The sequence below is a fragment of the Caretta caretta genome, chromosome 27, assembly GCF_965140235.1.
Source record: "Caretta caretta isolate rCarCar2 chromosome 27, rCarCar1.hap1, whole genome shotgun sequence".
In the NCBI taxonomy this organism is placed as follows: domain Eukaryota; kingdom Metazoa; phylum Chordata; order Testudines; family Cheloniidae; genus Caretta; species Caretta caretta.
This window is the reverse complement of record NC_134232.1, coordinates 7,029,565-7,053,507: the sequence shown is the minus strand read 5'-3', so window position 1 is coordinate 7,053,507 and position 23,943 is coordinate 7,029,565. Positions and strand designations below refer to the sequence as shown.

Below are 23,943 nucleotides of genomic sequence, written 5' to 3'. Positions count from 1 at the left end.
CCGGCTGTGGGAAGGCAAATGGAATGCTTACATATACATTGGCTGGATTTGCCCACCAATCTAGGGAGGTGAGGACATAAGAGTGCACCCTCGTCACTGAGTCCAGCTGCCGATGGCGGTTCAGCAAATGGACTAATGCCAGCCAGGCCTGCAGAAGTCTGAGGCGTAGTCTGGCATATTAAACCACCTAGGTGCAGGTCATATGTCCCAGAAACCTTAAACTGTGTTGTGTTGTTGTCATAGGGTGAGCCTTCATATTTATAACAACAGATTCAATTACCAGGAATGTAAAATCTAGACGAAAAGCCCTGGTTTGAGACAAGTCCAGTAAAGCTATAAACTCTATCCTCTGCACTGGGAAGAGGAGAGACTTTTCAGCATTGATTATCAGTCCCATGTCATTGAACGCTGACTGGATCAGGGCCACACTGCTCTGTACTTGCAATCTGGATCGGCTCTTAACAAGCCAGTTGTCCAGGTAGGGGTAAACTTGAAATCCCGATTTTCGGAGGAATACAGTTATTACTGTCATAACTTTTGTAAAGACACTGGGGGCTGCTGACAAGCCAAATGGTAGTACCGTGAACCGGTAATGATTTTGATATACCAGAAATCAGAGGTTCCCCCTGTGAAAAGGTATCTTGTTAAGCTGCCAATTACGTTGACAGCACCAGGCTCGACAGAACCTTTTGCTGTACCGGAGCCAACTATACCAACTTAGACATTGATCTGCAGGAGGAAAAGTGCTTAGATTTAAGATGCACTCTATCTGATTCCTTCTTGCCTGTTGTCATAAACATACAGCTAAGGGTAGCCTAGAATTCCTCCTTACCTGTAAGGGGTTAAGAAGCTCAAATAGCCTGGTTGGCACCTGACCAACAGGACCAATGGGGAAAGAAGATACTTTCAAATCTTGGGAGGGGGGGAAGGTTTTTTCTGTGCTCTTTGTTTTGTATGGGGGTTCTCTCTTGGGACTGAGAGGGACCACACAGAAATCCATGTTCTCCAACCCATCCCAATCCAAGTCTCCAATATTGCAACCAGTATAGGTAAGCCAGGCAAGGCGGATTAGTTTATCTTTTGTTTTCTTGTGAATCATAGAATATCAGGGTTGGAAGGGACCTCAGGAGGTCATCTAGTCCAACCCCCTGCTCAGAGCAGGACCAATCCCCAACTAAATCATCCCAGCTAGGGCTTTATCAAGCCTGACCTTAAAAAACTCTAAGGAAGGAGATTCCACCACCTTCCTCGGTAACGCATTCCAGCGTTTCACCACCCTCCTAGTGAAAAAGTTTTCCTAATATCCAACCTAAACCTCCGCCACTGCAACTTGAGACTATTACTCCTTGTTCTGTCATCTGCTACCACTGAGAACAGTCTAGATCCATCCTCTTTGGAACCCCTTTTAAAGTAGTTGAAAGCAGCTATCAAATCACCCTCATTCTTCTCTTTCAAAGACTAAACAATCCCAGTTCCCTCAGCCTCTCCTCATAAGTCATGTGTTCCAGTCCCCTAATCATTTTTGTTGCCCTATGCTGGACGTTTTCCAATATTTTCATATCCTTTTTGTAGTGAGAGGCCCAAAACTGGTCACACTACTCCAGATGAGGCTTCACCAATGTCGAATAGAGGGGAACGATCACATCCCTCGATCTGCTGGCAATGCCCCTACTTTACATCCCAAAATGCCATTGACCTTCTTGGCAACAAGGGCACACTGTTGACTCATATCCAGCTTCTCATCCACTGTAACCCCTAGGTCCTTTTCTGCAGAACTGTTGCCTAGCCATTCGGTCCCTAGTCTGTAGCAGTGCATGGGATTCTTCCGTCCTAAGTGCAGGACTCTGCACTTGTCCTTGTTGAACCTAATCAGATTTCTTTTGGCCCAATCCTCTAATTTATCTAGGTCCCTCTGTATCCCATCCCTACCCTCCAGCGTACCTACCTCTCCTCCCAGTTTAGTGTCATCTGCAAACTTGCTGAGGGTGCAATCCACACCATCCTTCAGATCCTTTATGAAGATATTGAACAAAAACGGCCCCAGGACTGACCCTTGGGGCACTCCACTTGTTACCAGCTGCCAATGAGACATGGAGCCATTGATCACTACCCATTGAGCCCGACAATCTAGCCAGCTTTCTATCCACCTTATAGTCCATTCATCCAGCCCATACTTTTTCAACTTCCTGGCAAGAATACTGTGGGAGACCATGTCAAAAGCTTTGCTAAAGTCAAGGAAAAACATGTCCACTGCTTTCCCCTCATCCAGAGTCAGTTATCTCGTCATAGAAGGCAATTAGATTAGTCAGGCACGACTTGCCCTTGGTGAATCCATGCTGACTGTTCCTGATCACTTTCCTCTCCTCTAAGTGCTTCAGAATTGATTCCTTCAGGACCTGCTCCATGATTTTTCCAGGGACTGAGGTGAGGCTGATTGGCCTGTAGTTCCCAGGATCCTCCTTCTTCCCGTCTTTAAAGATGGGCACTACATTAGCCTTTTTCCAGTCATCCGGGACTTCCCCGGATCGCCATGAGTTTTCAAAGATAATGGCCAATGGCTCTACAATCACATCCGCCAACTTCTTTAGCACTCTCGGATGCAGCGCATCTGGCCCCATGGACTTGTGCTCGTCTATCTTTTCTAAATAGTCCCAAACCACTTCTTTCTCCACAGAGGGCTGGTCACCTCCTCCCCATGCTGTGCTGCCCAGTGCAGTAGTCCGGGAGCTGACCTTATTTGTGAAGACAGAGGGGAAAAAGAAGCACTGAGTACATTAGCTTTTTCCACATCCTCTGTCACTAGGTTGCCTCCCTCATTCAGGAAGGGGCCCACACTTTCCTTGACTTTCTTCTTGTTGCTAACATATCTGAAGAAACCCTTCTTGTTACTCTTAAAATCTCTTGCTAGCTACAACTCCAGGTGTGATTTGGCCTTCCTGATTTCACTCCTGCATACCTGAGCAATATTTTTGTACTCCTCCCTGGTCATTTGTCCAATCTTCCATTTCTTGTAAGCTTCTTTTTTGTGTTTAAGATCAGCAAGCCAAGGTTAAGCCAAGCTGGTCGCCTGCCATATTTACTATTCTTTCTACACATCGGGATTGTTTGTCCCTGTAACCTCAATGAGGATTCTTTAAAATACAGCCAGCTCTCCTGGACTCCTTTCCCCCTCCTGTTATTCTCCCAGGGGATCCTGCCCATCAGTTCCATGAGGGAGTCAAAGTCTGCTTTTCTGAAGTCCAGGGTCCATATTCTGCTGCTCTCCTTTCTTCCTTGTGTCAGGATCCTGAACTCGACCATCTCATGGTCACTGCCTCCCAGGTTCCCATCCACTTTATCTTCCCGTACTAATTCTTCCCGGTTTGTGAGCAGCAGGTCAAGAAGAGCTCCCCCCCTAGTTGGTTCCTCCAGCACTTGCACCAGGAAATTGTCCCCTGCACTTTCCAAAAACTTCCTGGATTGTCTGTGCACCGCTGTATTGCTCTCCCAGGGGATATCAGGGTGATTGAAGTCTCCCATGAGAACAAGGGCCTGCGATCTAGTAACTTCTGAGAGTTGCCAGAAGAAAGCCTCGTACACCTCATCCCCCTGCTCCGGTGATTTATAGCAGACTCCCACCATGACATCACCCTTGTTGCTCACACTTCTAAACTTAATACAGAGACTCTCAGGTTTTTCTGCAGTTTCATACTTGAGCTCTGAGCAGTCATACTGCTCCCTTACATACAGTGCAACTCCCTCACCTTTTCTGCCCTGCCTGTCCTTTCTGAACAGTTTATATCCATCCATGACAGTACTCCAGTTATGTGAGTTATCCCACCAAGTCTCTGTTATTCCAGTCACATCATTATTCCTTGACTGTGCCAGGACTTCTAGTTCTCCCTGCTTGTTTCCCAGGCTTCTTGCATTTGTGCATAGGCACTTGAGATAACTTGCTGATCGTCCCTCTTTCTCAGTATGAGGCAGGAGCCCTGCCCTCTCACGCGGTCCTGCTTGTGCTTCCTCCCAGTATCCCACTTCCCCACTTACCTCAGGGTTTTGGTCTCCTTCCCCCAGTGAAAACTAGTTTAAAGCCCTCCTCACTAGGTTAGCCAGCCTGCTTGCGAAGATGCTCTTCACTCTCTTCGTTAGGTGGAGCCCGTCTCTGCCTAGCACTCCTCCTTCTTGGAACACCATTCCTTGGTCAAAGAATCCAAAGCCTTCTCTCTGACACCACCTGCGTAGCCATTTGTTGACTTCCACGTTTCAACGGTCTCTATTTTCCCTGTTTTCTGTAACTTTAAGGTTTTGCCCAGAGGGGAATCCTCTGTGTTTTGAATCTGAATACCCTGTAAAGTATTTTCCATCCTGATTTTATCAAGATGATTTTTACCTTTCTTTCTTTCTTTCTTTTTTTAAATAAAATCCTTTTTTAAAGAACCTGACTGATTTTTCCATTGTTCCAAGCCCAGGGGTTTGGGTCTTTGATCATTTTGTAACCAATTGGTTAGGGTATTATTCTCAAGCCTCCCCAGGAAAGAGGGTGTAAGAGCTTGGGGAGATTGCTGGGGGAAGAGGAACTCCAAGTGGTCCTTTTCCCTGGTTCTTTGTTAAATCACTTGGTGGTGGCAGCCTTACTTAAACCCAAGGTACAAGGGAGAATTTGTACCAGGGGAGTTTTTAACCTAATCTGGTAGAAATAAGCTTAGGGGGTCTTTCATGTGGGTCCCCATGTCTGTACCCTAGAGTTCAGAGTGGGGAGGGAACCCTGACACCCGTCTTACCAGACTTGGAGGCTGGAGCTCTTCCCTCGGCTGAGGCCTCTTTGCAAGTCTTACATATCTTTCTCGGCCCAGGTGAGGGAGCTCAGTGCTGGGATTCTGATAATGCTGGAAGTGTACTTCTCACCGGAGCTGCAGCATTCAGCACCGAGTCAGACTAGGATGGCTCCAACAGTGGCCTGAGTATTGCCTCCACCAGCAGAAATTTCAGCCTACCCTCCCTGTCCTTCTTTCTTCCAGGTTTGAATTCCCTGCAAATCTGGCACCAGTCTTTCCTGTGTGCTTCTCCTAGGCACTTCAGGCAACCTTTGTGCAGTGCCATAGGCCTCATGCATAAAGCACGCTGCTTGAAGCCCAGCAATTGGGGCATATCTTAGTGCCATCAGCAGCAACCCTGAAACGAGGAGAAACAAGTCCAAAAACTTTGTTGGTATTTTTTACACAACTAAAACTTACTAACTATACTAACTACTAGACCAACTATATTATATACAATATTACACACAAAGCTGAGAGAGAACTGTTCTGGTATTGAACAGGGGTTCCAATGACCGTCAAGGTCAGTAAGAAGAAACAGAGGGGCTAGGGGCAGCTCTTCATGACAGCAGCATGTGGCACCAGGAGGAGCTTGAGCCGCCCAACAGGTCTGAGGGGAAAAAAATTCTGACAGCTGTGCGCTGAGTGTGCAGACGTCAAGAGTGGAATGCACATGTGAAATCACTCAAAGAAAAGCATTACCAGGTTGCTTGCGGTGTTTTTGCTCGTTTCCCCTATCTCTTCTTTCTTATTTTGTATCCCTGACCGGGAGAGAGGGTGAGGCAAAGCCTCCATGCTTCCAAGATGAGAAGAAAATAAAACCATAAGGAGAACGCTAAATGAAGTTTATATAAACTGGGGCAGTGTTTCAGCACTCTGCCTTTTTTTCCCCTGCTGGTGGCACAACATGACCTTCTGTCCTTTCATCCTCTGCTGTAGTATGGGAAAAGAGAAAGATATGGGCCATATGTCCTTGAAGTCAGGAAATGTAAAAACTAGATGTTATGGATTCAAACTGACTACAGCAGAAAAAGAACAGAAGGATAAAACAAAGTTGAAACTCCAGAGAAATGCAACGAAGTAGCAGAAAGGGAGGCTTCTTTAACTTAATCTTAACCCCTAGCTTCACAGCAGGATGAAAAGTGGTCAACAGCTTTAATAAGCTGTCAAAATACAGGTTCATCCTGACAGCAGATGACAGAACAAGGAGTAATGGTCTCAAGTTGCAGTGGGGGAGGTTTAGGATGGATATTAGGAAAAACTTTTTCACTAGGAGGGTGGTGAAGCACTGGAATGCGTTACCTAGAGAGGTGGTGGAATCTCCTTCCTTTGAGGTTTTTAAGGTCAGGATTGACAAAGCCCTGGCTGGGATGGTTTAGTTGGGGATTGGTCCTGCTTTGAGGAGAGGGTTGGACTAGATGACCTCCTGAGGTCCCTTCCAACCCTGATATTCTATGATTCTATGATATTTAAATAAGTCCCCTCATAGGTTCTTGGAAAAATATTGATGAATTTGCAGGTCAGGCCTACAGCACCTAAACAGTCCATTTCAGAAAGGAAGGCCTTTGGAGAAAGTATGTGAAGATTTGGAAGTCTGTAAAAGCCTGGAGATTGGAGGTCCAAGAACTGTGGTAAAGTCATCAAAGGATTAACCATTATACTTGTTCAGCTTGCAGCTCCTCTACATTGACAGGCATGGGTAACCCACTAAATGTCATTCAAGAAAGGAATGGGGAATTGTACTTAATCCACAAATAAGAAAATAAAGAATAAATAAATAAATAAATAAATAAACAGATTGATAGAGCCAGAAGAGTTCCCAGAAGTTACCTACTACAGGACAGGCCTAACAAAGAAAATAACAGAACGCCACTAGCCGTCACCTTCAGCCCCCAACTAAAACCCCTCCAACGCATTATTAAGGATCTACAACCTATCCTAAAGGATGACCCAACACTCTCACAAATCTTGGGAGACAGGCCAGTCCTTGCCTACAGACAGCCCCGCAACCTGAAGCAAATACTCACCAACAACCACATACCACACAACAGAACCACTAACCCAGGAACTTATCCTTGCAACAAAGCCCATTGCCAACTGTGCCCACATATCTATTCAGGGGACACCATCACAGGGCCTAATAACATCAGCCACACTATCAGAGGCTCGTTCACCTGCACATCCACCAATGTGATATATGCCATCATGTGCCAGCAATGCCCCTCTGCCATTTACATTGGTCAAACTGGACAGTATCTACGTAAAAGAATAAATGGACACAAATCAGATGTCAAGAATTATAACATTCATAAACCAGTCGGAGAACACTTCAGTCTCTCTGGTCACGCAATCACAGACATGAAGGTCGCTATCTTAAAACAAAAAAACTTCAAATCCAGACTCCAGCGAGAAACTGCTGAATTGGAATTCATTTGCAAATTGGATACTATTAATTTAGGCTTGAATAGAGACTGGGAGTGGCTAAGTCATTATGCAAGGTAGCCTATTTCCCCTTGTTTTTTCCTACCCCCCCCCCCCGATGTTCTGGTTTAACTTGGATTTAAACTTGGAGAGTGGTCAGTTTGGATGAGCTATTACCAGCAGGAGAGTGAGTTTGTGTGTGTATGGGGGTGGGGGGGTGAGAAAACCTGAATTTGTGCTGGAAATGGCCCACCTTGATTATCATGCACATTGTAGGGAGAGTGGTCACTTTGGATAAGCTATTACCAGCAGGATAGTGAGTTTGTGTGTGTGGTTTTTGGGAGGGGGGTGAGGGGGTGAGAGAACCTGGATTTGTGCAGGAAATGGCCCAACTTGATTATCATGCACATTGTGTAGAGAGTTGTCACTTTGGATGGGCTATCACCAGCAGGAGAGTGAATTTGTGTGGGGGGGTGGAGGGTGAGAAAACCTGGATTTGTGCTGGAAATGGCCCAGCTTGATGATCACTTTAGATAAGCTATTACCAGCAGGACAGTAGGGTGGGAGGAGGTATTGTTTCATATTCTCTGTGTGTATATAAAGTCTGCTGCAGTTTCCACGGTATGCATCCGATGAAGTGAGCTGTAGCTCACGAAAGCTCATGCTCAAATAAATTGGTTAGTCTCTAAGGTGCCATAAGTACTCCTTTTCTTTTTAAGAAAATCTCAGTAAGTGCAGGCCTTGATTAAGTTCTGAGCCATAACAAGACTGTGACGTCTCAAATGTCATAGGGGTACCAAGCATGCTATTCGGATCTGCATGGCAGGATTGGCAAGGCCAGTCACGGACAACCAGACTGATCTACACTTGTCCTTCATGAAGTCCCACAGAACTGTGCGGATCAGGGGAACTCTGAAGGGTCCATGAGAAGGTGAGAAGTTTCTCCAGAGGATAACATGAACATGCCTGTGGATCTGGCTAACTACTGCAGTCTCTGCACAGATCAGGCATATGGAGCCCACCACCTCTGCACACTGGGGAATCACTGACACATATGACAAGAATGGAAAGTACCTGGCAAAATCAAAAAGGCAGAAACAATTTAAAAAGCTTCTCTTAAATAAAAGTAAAAATGCATGTGGGCGTTCAAAAAAAACCCTTGGCCTTACTGTGGTATTTTTCAGAGGAACATTGTACTTAATTTTTAAGATTTTTCATATTCTAAGCTCTTTGGGGCAGGGACCTTGCCTTCATACCTGTCAGCAGAGTGTCTCGTGCTATATAAATAATTACTAATTCATTATGAACACGTTACCAGATCATTTAGGGTAGTAATGAGCATATCATTTATTTACAAAAAAGGAAAACACTGATAACTAGAAACGAATTATAATAAACCATTAAAACAGACTAAGCTAATATGAAACTGGATACGATTCTAAGACTGTTTTTTATATTTTCTAGGACATTTCTTGGCTCTAAAATCAATAACTAATATTTTAAAATAACCTTATTTTTACTATCAGAGGGGTAGCCATGTTTGTCTGGATCTGTAAAAGCGACAGAGTCCTGTGGCACCTTACAGACTAACAGACATAGTGGAGCATAAGCTTTTGTGGGTGAATACCCACTTCATTGGATGCATGTAGTGAAATTTCCAGAGGCAGGTATAAACATGCAAGCAAGAATCAGGCTAGGGATAACAAGGTTAGCTCAATCAGGGAGGATGAGGCCCTCTTCTAGCAGTTGAAATGTGAATACCAAGGGAGGAGAAACTGCTTTTATAGTTGGCTAGCCATTCATAGTCTTTGTTTAATCCTGAGATGATGGTGTCAAATTTGCAAATGAACTGAAGCTCAGCAGTTTCTCTTTGAAGTCTGGTCCTGAAGTTTTTTTGCTGCAGGATGGCTACCTTTAGATCTGCTATTGTGAGTCCAGGGAGGTTGAAGTGTTATTTTTATTATGTCACTCTTCTGAAGAAAAACATATCTGCATTCTTAGACTTTTCATTATAGAAAAGGAAACCCCACAGAACCACAGCATAAAGTAAAAATAGTTCTAAGCATCCCAGCAGATTCTGGGGTTTTGGACTACAGTGCAGGATATTTTAAAAAATAAAACAGTATTTCCAGGAGGAATGGGAAACAATTCCTGTTAGGTAAAGCCTGAGCTTCACATAATCTGTTTTCCAGAAGAACACATATGACAGTTAACTCTTCTTAACATGAGGCAGCTTGATTCTTCCAAAAGGTTGCATTTGTCAGTGCTCCAATGCTTTCTTTTTCAGAAAGAATTATACCTTTCGTTTTCTGCTTCTTTGTTGCTAAGCTGAAAGTTGCTTTTCAGAGCCCAAAATATTTCACATATTTAATGCGAACTTTTGGTCCAGTCCTATAGTCTTTATTCATGCAGAATTCACATTAAAGACAGTAGGATAATAAAGCTAGACTACACTCCTTTCCATCCATTAAAATCTTGCCATTGCTTGTTGGTCTCTTCAACTACCCTTCTCCCCTTCCTCACCTCAAAACTGACTACTAGAATCAATGGTTATCAGTGTCAACGCTCTCTGCTCCACAGAAACTGCTCTTGCCAAAGTCTTGAATGACCTCTTCCTGGCTAAATCTCAGAACCATGTTTCTTTATGAGTGTAATTTTCACACTGAACGTAGTCACCAAGCCACCTCCTCACCAAATCCCTTTGCGAAAGTCACTTCTGCCACAAAAGCTAAGAGCTGTGAACCAGAGGATACATTTGGGGAGCGAGAAAGGGAGAAGGAGCCTCAAGCTATATTTCTGGGGATCTTATCATCCTAGTCCATTTCTCTCTCCATACTTGTTTGATGACCACAAGAAATGGAAATCTGTTCCTAAACTAAATTTCCTTTATGAAGTGTCCAACGTAACTTTATGATTTTAGGGTTTCTCATAAGTGGCTGGCCCTTGTGATATTTTCTGCAAGAGGAACAAAAAACATGGAGGCATTTGTTCTGAGGAAACCCTCCTCCCCACACCATGCCCCCCCTACCCCCCCCCAAAATTAGATGGATTTAATAATTGGGAATGGAAGGGTGGACAGCAGGTCAAATTTTGCCAAAAGTGTTCTGTTACATATATATTTTGGTTAATGAGAAAACCCATGAACTCAAACTACTTCCAAGATATCTGCTTCCTTAACTTACCTCACTAGGCCCATATATTCTTCTACACAAGTCATTAGCAAAAGCTTATTACTTGGTTAAGACCATTTTATAGAAGACCATGAACCAAATTCTGCTCTTGGTTACACTAGCGAAAATATGAAGTTACTCTGAATGTATGTCAGTGTAACTGACAAGAGAATTTGGACCTATATATGTTATAATATCCTCACAGCATACTATAAGTATGAATTAAAGATTTGGGATGGCCTGAACTCAGAATTTTCATGTTTTAATTACTGTTGCCCTTTCTATACTTTCAATTAAGAAATCAAATACAAATCAACTTTTCTAATGAAGGTCATTCTTTTGCCTGTAACATCATAGGATGATCTAAATATGACCTACACCTACATCATGGTCTCAAACTGTGGTTCAAGCATTTAACTCCGTTACTCTGAGTTCAAAATCTATTCCACACTAAGAAGCAATTCCCTGGAACTTTTCTATGCCTCTTGGCAGCTACGTAGCCAGAAAAAAAAAAATGTATGTGAAGCCAGGTACAAGCCAGATTTCTTCATACGTTGTAAGTGAAGAGATGCCTATTAAAATATATATTTTGGTAATTAAAAACAAATCTTTGCATCTGGGGTTTACAGCTTGTATATCAATTTTCAGGTTGTTTCATTTCCAAAGCACAGAGATAGTAAACACTGGAAACCAGAATTTTCAATGGAAATTCTAACACAACTTTAGCTAGTTCAATATTCATAGAATCATAGAAGATTAGGGTTGGAAGAGACCTCAGGAGATCATCCAGTCCAACCCCCTGCTCAAAGCAGGACCAACCCCAACTGATTCTCATCAATATTACTGATTCTCATCTATTAGAGATCAGAAAACAGCATACATACATCTGAAGAATCATATATACCAAGTATTATCACCTATAACATTAAGGGAAAGGTAGTAATTCATTTAATCCAAACTTTTCCTTATTTCAGCAGACATGTCAGATCACAAAAATGCTTAAATTCACAACCTTCTGTTGGCCTATATGATTTACAAAGCAACTACTATGCGAAACTGTACATGATTCAGGACTTTGCCTTTAAAAGAAAATGGAAATATGTGAAAAACTTCTTTTAAACTTTTATCAAGGCCCAATAAAAAGAGCTTGGGAATCATATGCTAACTCCTGTTTGCAACCTAAAAAGCGTATTTGTCTTTATAATCTCATTCTCCAAAGATGACTAGAAAGACTAATAATTCCATTACCATCACTCCTTGACACATTCAAAATGCTCATTTGGGAGTATTCTATATTCATTCTCCTGAAAACAATGCAGGTAAATTAGCTTTCAGGTACAGAATTACAAGGCTTCCTTATTATAATTATATACCTCTTTGTAATATGATTTTTCTTAACTTGAGGCCACTTGTAATCTGATTCTCAGTTCTAATGTGGATCATAATAAACTCCCTATTTATCACATGGATGATGTTATATATAACATGTAAAATTCAGGTCTCCTAAGAGTAGCCTTAAATAAAGTAAAAACATTGTACATTGAAAATAATAATAATTAGCTACGAAAAATGAACATTTGGTACCTTTTGAATTTTTTTTTTGGGGGGTGGGGGGGGAACAGAATTATATGCAACATAACCTTATAAACTTTACATTTGATCATGTGAGGTGCTGAGCACTCTTCACTCCTTTCAGTGGAAGTGGAAGGCAATCAATGCGGATCAGAAATTGACTCAAGTTTTCTTTATTATATATCAGATATTACTTCTAATAAATTCTAAAGCCATTCATGTGTGGTGGCTCAGTAATTCCTAACTAACAGCAAGAATTGAAAGAGATCAGTGAATTCCCGCACTGTGTAGTTACCGATTTATCAGTACTTTCCTATAAATAAAATATTAAGTTTGAAACCAACAGTGGCATAGTATCAATACTTAGACACTGAAAATACTGTAGCCATTACAGTATTTGTCTTTCACAAAATATTTGTCAATATGGTGGTAAGTTCTAGTGTTTAGTACAAAGTCCACTATAGGAATTTGTCCTTTCCTTTCCCCTGTGACAAAATCTGGATTTATTGCAAATCTTAAAAGAGTGTTTTGGGGAACACTACCAAGAAAAGTTTTGAATAAGCTACAGTGTCTGTTTTTAAAAGGGTTAATTTTTTACTGTATACTTCTGAAAATGACCTAGTGCAAAGCAAGCTTCATCATTATCTAAAGAAAAATGTTACTGACTGTAACCTTCTTATTTCAGCTAATGTCCCTGGATTTGGCTGCCCAAAATCTCAAATTTAGATAAAACTGAAGTTTATCTATATACTGAGAAATTGTCTTGGTAACCAGAGTATACTCACCTTAAGAAGCAGAGGATAAATGTTTGGGAGAACAATTATATTTATCTATCAAGGTATTACAATGTGCTTTACTAAAAAACTAAGTGAATATACACAGATTAGCAAATAGACAGACTAAGAACTACATGGAGTCTACCAAAAAGACATCATATGCTCCTCATCATATCCTTCTTATAAATTCAAAACCCTCTGGGTGAAATCCACCCTCAAGTATGGAGGTCCTGGGCTGAATCCCACTTGCATTTTCCATGGGGGAGGGTGGCAGGCAGTGCAGCCACTAAGGGGCAACTTCACAGTTTTGTTACAGAGGGAGGAGACTTTTAGCTGACCTCAATTAAATCACTGTAGGAGGGACTACTACATACATCTTATTTAAAGGACTTGGAAAGGCAGTCTCCAATTACTTCAGCCCATAGGCAAGAACAGAGGCCATGCACCCTAAAGGCCTGTTGTGATTTGTGATGGTGAATTCTGTCCTCCCATCTCCATGGAGCTGTACACAAACACCAGTGAATTATTCCTGCTTTGTGAACAGTGGAACCTGTTTCACCCAGAGTGAATTGATCAACCTTGCAGCACACTCTGAGGTCAACAGCCTTGGGCCACGTCTAGATTAGAAAAATAGATGTTGTTTAAAAATGTTAACTAACACATATTAACTAACCTCTTTTTTAAAAACACTAATGTAGATCGGATTTAACTCACATAAAAAGGTGTCAACTGGTCAACCTTTAACTTCCCTGTGGTTGACCATGACCAGCTAGCATGTTTTAAAAACATTAAAGTGTGCATGAGGTGGGTGAGAGCAGGGCTGGGTGGGGTGTGTGGAGTAGGTGACTGGGGTTAACGAGTGGAAGAGTGCAAGAGAATTCTAGGAGGGGGGCCAGGTGGGTAAGCAGGTATGTGGTGAGGGCAGGGAAATGTTGGGAAGCCATAGATGTACATGGTATCTGGGAGAGAAGAGGGCCACGTGTGGGGAGTTCCTGGGATGGTGGAACCAGAGTAGTAGACTGGCCATGGGGAGTTCATTCTCTATACGCCAAGGCATTAATGCCTGAAAGGCTCCTTGTGGCACTGCTGTCTCAGCTCCCCTGTGCATCAAGGCAGTGCCCTGCAGGAAGCTGAGGTGAGGAGCAGGAGTCCACACACATAAAACAGATACATCAACACTTGGGGATTGATCTCCTCTCCCGCATTCTCACGCCCAGAGCCCCTTTTGCATACCACGTCTCCCTAACACAATCCCCCTTCCCTACACACAGTTCTCCTCAGCCCATGTCTATCTACCTCCCCACTAGCCATCCCCAGTTCCCCCAACACCAGCAAGCACCACTGGGGGGAGCAGGGAAGTGGCTGTGTGAGAAGGGTATGGTAGTGAGCAGGGTATGTGAGGGGGTTAGGGCAGAGAGAGCACCCTTAGTTTGGCCCTTAATTTGCTCTCTGTTTTGGGACCACCATCTTACACTCCTTGAATTCATTCCACCACAGAAAATACTGCTGGGTGGTAAAAAGAGGGTTATTACCCTAGGGTGTGGGAGGTTTGCTAGGGACAAAGTTCTTTAACATGGCAGATAAATCTCTCCTCCCATTTTCCTTTTGTTTATTCTTCAAAGCAGAGAGGTAGGGAAGCTCAGAGAACAATGACCAAGTATCAGTGCACAAGAACAAAGAGCTAAGGGAGAAGCATAGGAGTATATGCCCATCTAGAATTCAAAGAACTATAAAGCACCAGAAGAGCAACACCACTGAGTGAGAGAAAAAAAGTTAGAAAAGAATGCAGTGATCCATGATGTATGCTTTCAGGGTAACTTGATTCGTTATAATAAGAGTATCTTTAAAATGCATTGGGCATTGAAAGTATATGATGGTGTGTTAAAATCAAAAGAAAGTGATCTGTTAACAATGAACTGCAAAAGCCCAAGTTTCGGATAATTAGATATTGAAATCTAATTCTTGTTACTCTCTTATTTTATTATTTTACTCATTACATGCTTTTCTACTTTCAACTAGACCAGCACTATTATTACTACTAAAGTAATTTATGTAGGGCTGCAAATTTACACAGAGATTTCAGAGTAAGACATATTACCTGTCCCAAAAAAGCTTATTATACAGGCATACAGATTGATTTGAAAATTGAAAGAAACAGCTTATTCATCTGTACTCACCCAATATTCTAACTTACTGTCTCTGTGCTTCCATAAATGAGACCTAGTTTAACCGCAGTTTATCTCTGCTTATGTCAGTAATGTTGAAAATACTATGGAGGTGTTGCTTGCAGTCCCATGAAGAACCTCTTAAAAGCAACATGAATGGGCTATAATAAGACATCTAACCCCTCCAGTCCACCTTAAATTTGGCATCTCTAAGTTGGTCTGTAACTCTGCATCTGTCTTGTTTCAAAATGGTCATATGAAGAGGAAACTATTGTTCAAGATTGCCATAATTATTTGGGATATAAAAGAGAAAGCATATTTTATACTGATGATGTGAGATTTTGAGTCCTTTTCAATGTTTAATTGTTCAATGACCTAAAAACCTTGAACCCTATTTAAAACAGTTAAAATGGAGGCTCCTACTGAATCCTCTAGCTTTAAGGTGAATAATTGATTGAAGGAAGAGAAATTCAGGCCAACCTGAGTCAAGAGAAGTTTTGTCACTGACATTAATGCAGCCATGATTTCATCCAAAGGAGACACTTTCCCTTTGTAGAGCTTCTGGTCCAAGTATCTTCATCAAGATTTGACATGTGAAATAGGAAAAAGCCACATTTTCTAAAAAGAAATCTAAAAATATTTTTCCCAGCTCTAAATTGGCAAATACTACAAGCATTTTCTCTGAAGCATTCATTTTAAAATTTAAGTTAAATGAAACTTATTTCTTCAAATGTATAAGTGCCTAGTAAAAATGTTCTGTCCTCAATTTCAAAGCAACGAGTGAACAGCAAAAAAGCCTTTTTGCATGGAAATATGATGTACTACTCAGAAATGAATTTTAAACTAGTATTTCAGAGGAAAATCTCACCTTCCCTGCTTCTGATTGGGAGAATTCACAAACTTCTAACAAAATCAAAGATGTAGCTACGTATAGCTAATATTAGAAACTAAATGGAAATCTAGCAAAGGACTGGCATGTAACCAATATACCAGCCTTTAATTCTCTAGAAATGTCCAGATGCAACATGACCATCCCACCAATACCACCATTTGGGGGATCACATGTATCCATTCCGTACGAAAACCATTTAAAAATGATCTCTGAGCTATTCATTTATAACAGCAATAATGTCTTCATTGCAGGGCATTCCATGGAGATTAACGATCTCCTGGGACTAATGGCCTATATGTGGATCATTAGTCCGAGGAAGAGCATTTCCTTTATTGTAATAATTTAAATATTCACCAGCAACAACAAAAATCATTATTTTAAGCAATTATCTGTTTTCACTCTTGTGCAAGAAATGATGTAACTATTATTAACAAAAGAGGCACTTCCATTCTTAGACATGTAAAGTTACTGAAAGAAACACAGCATGTTCGAAACAACTCTCCAGCCCTTCCATATGGTTAAACATTTTGTAGGGGAAATCCAAAAAATATGTAATTCTCACAACACATTTTTTATATTTTGTAGGAGTTTTCTAACAATTGTTAACTAAAGAAATACAATCACATGGAAAAATATTTTGTTTTTATTCTCAGCCCTACTCCACAGGTTTGTTTGTGTTAGTTGATCTGTACTGTCAATCACTGATGCAGAAAGGAAAGTTACGTTACTCATCCGTAGATGGAGTTCTCAAAGTCTATTGCCTGGGAAGACCCAGACTCACTCATCCTAGTTCCCTGCTTCTTTGGAGTCCTCATTTGATATTCTCAATTGTTGCAAAAGAACTAAGGGCAGTGGGGAGATGGTCCCTTATATAACTTCACACTAAATGTTTTGATTCATGGAGCTCTGATGGCACATATGCAACTCTGCAAAGGCAATATACCTGTTACTGGAGCACTGAGAGTAAGTAAACTTTCCTTTTTCTTGCATGTGTCTATCATTGTGGCAGCGAGGATTTTTAAAGAATCCTGTAGTATAATGTAAATGGGGGGCTGGAACCTAAACTGAAGAATGGGATGAGTTCTAATTTGCTTCATTTTTCTGTTGACCGCAAGGGGCAGAGCTATCAGTGGGAAAGCACACAAAGCCTAACTTAAGAGAAGCAGTCTCCAGTTTTGCACTCACAATTAATTAAGCATACTTGCTGTGTCACAACACAAAGATACCTATCCACCATGAAGATAATGGAGCACTGAATGCTGCTTACCAGAGCTTACAACTAAACTGAACCCACAGTTCCAGGGGATCAAGTCAATACTGATATTACAGAAACATACACTACATCTACCATTGCATTATTATTATTTTTATTTATATTACAATAGTGCTTAAAGACCCCAACCAGGATTAGAATGTCATTGTAATAGACATTATGCAACCATATAGTAAGAGTCAATCTTTGCCCTGTAGAATTTACAATCTAAATAGACAAGATAAAAGTTGGAAGATTTCATAGATTCCAAAGCCGGAAAGGATCATTGTGATCATCTAGCCACACACAGGCCATTGAATTCCCCTAAAATAATTCCTAGACCAGATCTTTTAGAAAAACACCTACTCTTGATTTAAAAAGTGTCTCCACAAACCTTGGTAAGTTGTTCCAATGGATAATTATTCTAATTGTTAAACATTTATACCTCACTTCCAATTTGAATTTGTCTAGCTTCAACTTCCAGCCATTGGACCATGTTCTCTGTGAGACTGACAAGTCCATTAGTAAATATTTGTTCTCCATGTAGGTACTTATAGACCAGTGTTCTTCAATTAGCAGCCTACAAGCCAGATCCGGCCTAAAAAGGCCTGCTGTTTGGCCTGCCAGGCATCAGTGGCTCCGTCCTGCTCCCTTCCTGCTACTTTGCCCCAGGCTCCTGATGGCTTCAGTGCTTCCCCTGCTAATCCCAGCTGCGGTGTCCCTATGATGACCAGCCTCTGAGCACTTAGTGTAGGAGTTGAGTCCTTAGGTGCTTTTCAAACTCCCATTAGGTGCCTATCTGCATCTTTAAGCACCTAAATACCTTTACAAATCTGGTCCACAGAAACCAAATAAATTACTTAAAATAAACTTATTTAAAAACATACATGAAAAGTCACTATGTGCTGCATCAAATAATGTACAGTTTGCTGAAGTCTCTTTCTCTCAGCACGCAAAAATTTAACATAATGGTATTTAGACTGCTGAAATGTCTCCATCAGTTGGCCTGACTTGAGCAAACTGATTCATGAGGAGACTGGAATTACGGTATATTCTGGTACTACTTAGAAAAACTAAAATGTGTGAAAACCAGATGATTATTTAAAGACTAGACAGATCATGCTGTTAAATTGAGATCCAACCCATTTTCCTACAGTAATTTAATATTGTAAACATGGGTGTATATTCCAATTACAAAATATTGTGACTCCAGCAGGCCATGTAGTTAACTAATGAAGATTTGTGCAAAGAAACTTGTTTGGTGAGTTTTATCTAAAATTTTGCACTGACCGATTTTAAAAGCCCCACTGAACTTATTTAAAGTCCTTACCAGTTAATTTCTTCACAGGTTGGAGCCGAACACTGATAGACTGATGTGTGAGTAAGGGGGAGGATGGAAGAGAGCGAGACATGCCCTCCATAATCCGAATGTGCTGCATACCTTCGGTCACTGGGAGTGGTGGAATAGCGTAGTCTGGTTCAAAAGCACAGTCGTTCTCTGTGGAGGTGCCTGACAGGAACGTAAAAATAAAACAGAACAGTTTGTAATAAAAGGCAGCCTACTGTTTTTATCATTTCCTAGACTCAGGAATTTGCTGGCTTAGGCTGGCTAGACGCTTTAATATTTCCATACTATTTCTCAAAAAATCACACAAACTTTTTAGGATTGGACTGCTCCTTCTCATGCTCATCTTACAAAATGTTTATGCTTCCCATGAAGAAATTACATTTATACAATAGCAAACAGGTGAATGTCTGATATAGAGTAATGAACAACATAACTAGTTAGATTTTAAGTTTAATCATTTTGCTTTGTTAAGCATTCTGGAGTGATCAGTTTTCATGAAATTACTACCCTGGGCAAATAACTGATTTTTTTCAGCCAACAAACCAAAAAATCAGAACAAATCTTCATGTTGGTTCCGAAAATTTTTGGAATTTGTCAGCAAATTGGAAAAGTCCACTCAGCTTCAAAAAAGTGTGTGCGTGCGTGTGTACGCATGTCCCTCTTATTACCTTTAGCCCAGTAGTTAGTAGGCCACTTGCCTTGGAGACGGGAGGGTTTGAGTCCCTACTGTGGAGCAAGGACTTGAACTCAGATATATCTCCTGTCAGGTAAGCATCCTAATCACCAGGTTTACAGGCTATTCAGGGGTTGGTTGCTCTCAGTGTCTCCTTTTGAAGCTGTTCCACATTGCACAAATATTTAAATACTCTTTGGAGCAGGGACTTGAATTCAGGTCTCCCTTCTACCAAAGAAGTACCCTTACCACCAAGCTATACGTTATCCCGCAGTCAATCTTTCCTGTTGAAGCGGTTCGACTTTCTATAAATACTTAAATATTAAACGGGCAAAAGAGCAAGAGAGTGTGTGAGAATGACTCTTTGGCCTGGGAGACAGAAGATATAGACTCGGATCTGCTCTGTGCCTGGATTACACAGTGCATCAATATTTACCTTCTTCATTTTACCTGCTTCCTCACTTTGTAATATGATTTATTTATTAATTTGAATTTTTAATACTCTGCAATAAAAGAGCACCACCTAGTGCTCTTGCTAATCTTTCAAAAATACAATAATAAATGATGATTAACAGGTTTGTGCTCACTAGTATCAGTTTTTGTACTCTGTCATGGTAGCTATAAATGTATATTGTATTCTATTTTTCAATTTCATTGCTGCTTTAAATAATTAAATACATTATTTTATTTAAAATAAATATATTTATAAATGTAAAAAAGACATTTACATTCCTAAATACAAATATTCCTAAAATGAAAATAAAAAATTTGTTTCTTAGAGACTAACCAATTTATTTGGAAACCACAGTATGCATCTGTCAAGGTTCCTCCCCCACTCTGAACTCTAGGGTACAGATGTGGGGACCTGCATGAAAAAAACCTCCTAAGCTTATCTTTACCAGCTTAGGTCAAAACTTCCCCAAGGTACAAAATATTCCACCCGTTGTCCTTGGACTGGCCGCTACCACCACCAAACTAATACTGGTTACTGGGGAAGAGCTGTTTGGACGCGTCTTTCCCCCCAAAATACTTCCCAAAACCCTGCACCCCACTTCCTGGACAAGGTTTGGTAAAAAGCCTCACCAATTTGCCTAGGTGACTACAGACCCAGACCCTTGGATCTTAAGAACAATGAACAATCCTCCCAACACTTGCACCCCCCCTTTCCTGGGAAATGTTGGATAAAAAGCCTCACCAATTTGCATAGGTGACCACAGACCCAAACCCTTGGATCTGAGAACAATGAAAAAGCATTCAGTTTTTTACAAGAAGACTTTTAATAAAAAATAGAAGTAAATAGAAATAAAGAAATCCCCCCTGTAAAATCAGGATGGTAGATATCTTACAGGGTAATTAGATTCAAAAACATAGAGAACCCCTCTAGGCAAAACCTTAAGTTACAAAAAAGATACACAGACAGAAATAGTTATTCTATTCAGCACAATTCTTTTCTCAACCATTTAAAGAAATCATAATCTAACACATACCTAGCTAGATTACTTACTAAAAGTTCTAAGACTCCATTCCTGTTCTGTCCCTGGCAAGAGCAGCATACAGACAGACACAGACCCTTTGTTTCTCTCCCTCCTCCCAGCTTTTGAAAGTATCTTGTCTCCTCATTGGTCATTTTGGTCAGGTGCCAGCGAGGTTACCTTTAGCTTCTTAACCTTTTACAGGTGAGAGGAGCTTTCCCCTGGCCAGGAGGGATTTCAAAGGGGTTTACCCTTCCCTTTATATTTATGACACGCCCCCCAAATCTCAGCTAGGGTGAAACACTGGCTGGGATTTCTTCCTGGAGCTCTAGGAAAAACAGAGTTTATAAGACACATGCATCTCTAAATATACTACCAAGTACATAAAGACTAACAATATTTTCCACATCTCAAGGACGATTTTAACCAGTTGATTCTGGGAAACTTTCACGGGAGAGTGCATCAGCCACTTTGTTAGAAGCTCCTGAGATGTGTTGGACGTCGAAATCAAAATCTTGGAGAGCTAAACTCCACCGAAGAAGTTTTTTGTTAGTTTCCTTGACGGTGTGAAGCCACTTCAGTGCAGCATGGTCGGTTTGCCCAAACATGTGGGCGTAGCTTTTCCAGAGCGTAGACAATGGCGTAACATTCTTTTTCAGTGACTGACCAGTTGCTTTCCCTCTCAGACAGATTTTTGCTGAGAAACACTACAGGGTGGAATTCTTGATCAGGTCCTTTCTGCATTAAAACTGCTCCCACACCACGCTCGGACGCATCTGTGGTTACTAGGAACGGTTTGTCAAAGTCTGGGGCCCTTAGTACAGGGTCAGACATGAGTGTCGCTTTAAGCTGGTTAAAGGCCTTCTGACACTTTTCGGTCCACTGAACAGCATTTGGCTGTTTCTTTTTGGTTAGGTCTGTCAGTGGGGCAGCGATTTGGCTGTAGTGCGGTACAAATCGTCTGTAATAACCAGCCAAGCCTAAGAAGGATTGAACCTGTTTCTTTGACTTTGGGACAGGCCACTTTTGGATAGCATCCACTTTGGCCTGTACGGGGTTGATAGTTCCTTGACCCACCTGGTGTCCAAGGTAAGTCACTCTGTTTAGGCCTATTTGACACTTCTTAGCCTTAACAGTTAGTCCTGCCTCCCTTATGCGCTCAAGGACTTTTTGTAGATGTTCCAGGTGGTCTGCCCAGGAATCCGAAAATATGGCCACATCGTCAAGGTAGGCGACTGCATATTCTCCTAATCCCGCTAGGAGACCATCTACAAGTCTTTGGAAAGTGGCGGGTGCATTTCACAGCCCGAAAGGGAGTACATTAAATTCATACAGCCCGAGATGTGTGATGAAGGCTGACCTTTCCTTGGCAGATTCATCTAGCGGTACCTGCCAGTACCCCTTGGTTAAGTCCAAGGTAGAGATGAACTGGGCCCGTCCCAGTTTCTCTAATAGTTCATCTGTGCGTGGCATTGGATAGTTGTCTGGGCGAGTTACAGCATTTAGCTTACGGTAGTCCACGCAAAAACGTATTTCCCCATCTGGTTTGGGAACTAGAACCACTGGAGACGCCCATGCACTTTCAGAGGGGTGGATTACACCCATCTGTAACATATCCTGGATCTCCCGTTCTATAGCAGTTTTAGCTTGAGGAGACACCCGGTAAGGTTGGACCCTAATTGGGTGAGCATTACCTGTGTCAATGGAGTGGTATGCCCGCTCAGTCAGTCCTGGGGTGGCTGAGAACGTTGGCGCGTAGCTAGTGCACAGCTCCTGGATCTGCTGTCACTGCATACGCCCAAGGGTCATGGAGAGGTTCACCTCTTCCACACCACCAGCACATTTCCCTTCGTAGTAAACACCTTCAGGCCACTCAGCGTCGTCTCCTCCCTGGGCTGTAAACTGACAAACCTTTAATTCTCTGGAATAAAAGGGCTTTAGAGAATTAATATGGTACACCTTAGGCTTTCGGTTGGAGGTGGGGAATGCTATGAGATAATTAACAGCTCCCAGGCGCTCCTGGACCATGAATGGCCCTTCCCACGATGCTTCCATTTTATGGGCCTGGAGCGCCTTTAAGACCATGACCTGGTCCCCTACTTTGAAGGAACGCTCTCTGGCATGTTTATCATACCAGGCTTTTTGCTCTTTTTGAGCATCCTGTAAGTTTTCTTCAGCAAGGGCTAAAGAGGTTCGGAGGGTGTTTTGTAGGTTGGTTACGAAGTCCAGAATGTTAGTTCCTGGAGACGGTGTAAATCCCTCCCATTGCTGCTTCACCAACTGCAATGGCCCCTTAACCTCACGGCCATATACAAGTTCAAATGGGGAAAACCCTAAACTGGGATGTGGTACAGCTCTGTAGGCAAAGAGCAACTGCTGCAACACTAGGTCCCAATCATTGGAGTGCTCATTTACAAATTTACGTATCATGGCCCCCAAAGTTCCATTAAACTTCTCCACCATGCCATTTGTTTGATGGTGGTAAGGAGTGGCAACCAAGTGATTTACCCCATGAGCTTCCCATAGTTTCTGCCAGGAAATTAGTCCCTGCATCTGTGAGGATGTCGGAGGGCCAACCTAACCTGGCAAAAATGTCTGCTAGTGCCTGGCACACACTTTTAGCCCTGGTGTTGCTTAGAGCTACTGCTTCTGGCCATCGGGTGGCAAAATCCATGAAAGTCAGTATGTACTGCTTTCCTCTGGGTGTCTTTTTCGGAAAAGGACCCAGAATATCCACAGCTACTCGCTGAAATGGAACTTCAATGATGGGGAGGGGTTGTAGAGGGGCTTTGACCTGGTCTTGGGGTTTTCCCACTCTTTGGCACACCTCACAAGACTGGACATAGGTAGAAACATCCTTGCCCATTCCCTCCCAGTGGAATGACCCCCCCAAACGGTCTTTGGTCCTGTTCACCCCAGCATGGCCACTAGGGTGATCATGGGCTAAGCTCAAGAGCTTGGCCCGGTATTTAGTTGGAACTACCAACTGTCTCTGAGGATGCCAGTCTTCCTGGTGTCCACCAGAAAGAGTTTCCTTGTATAAAAGTCCTCTTTCTATAACAAACCTGGATCGATTAGAAGAGCTGAGAGGCGGTGGGTTGCTCCGTGCCGCCGTCCAAGCTCTCTGGAGGCTTTCATCTGCTTCCTGTTCGGTCTGGAACTGTTCCCTTGATGCTGGAGACATCAGTTCCTCATGGGATTGTGGACCTAGGCTTGGTCCCTCTGGAAGCGATATAGGGGATGGAGCTGTTTCTGTTGACTGTGAACCACTCTCCGCTGGTGCACTATGTTGGGATTCAGGCTCCGGCTGAGCCTCTTGTGTTGGGTTATCGGCTGCTGCCAGTTCAGGTTCGGTGGGGCCCTCTGGTGTTGAGGTTGCAAGTACTGGATTCAGTGCTGACACGGG

General features: G+C 42.2%; 1 protein-coding gene across 12 annotated transcripts in view; it reads right to left on the bottom strand.

The window, feature by feature from the left end:
- TANC2 (tetratricopeptide repeat, ankyrin repeat and coiled-coil containing 2) overlaps positions 1-23,943 on the bottom strand; it is a 713,825-nt gene that overhangs the window by 327,922 nt on the left and 361,960 nt on the right. For 8 of the 12 annotated variants that reach the window (XM_048830451.2, XM_048830452.2, XM_048830456.2 and 5 more), the window contains one exon: positions 18,375-18,554. In XM_048830451.2, the coding sequence (XP_048686408.1) occupies positions 18,375-18,554 (180 nt within the window). The remainder of the gene's footprint in view (positions 1-18,374; positions 18,555-23,943) is intronic. The other 4 variants (XM_048830455.2, XM_075123669.1, XM_075123670.1 and 1 more) reach the window with 1 other exon arrangement.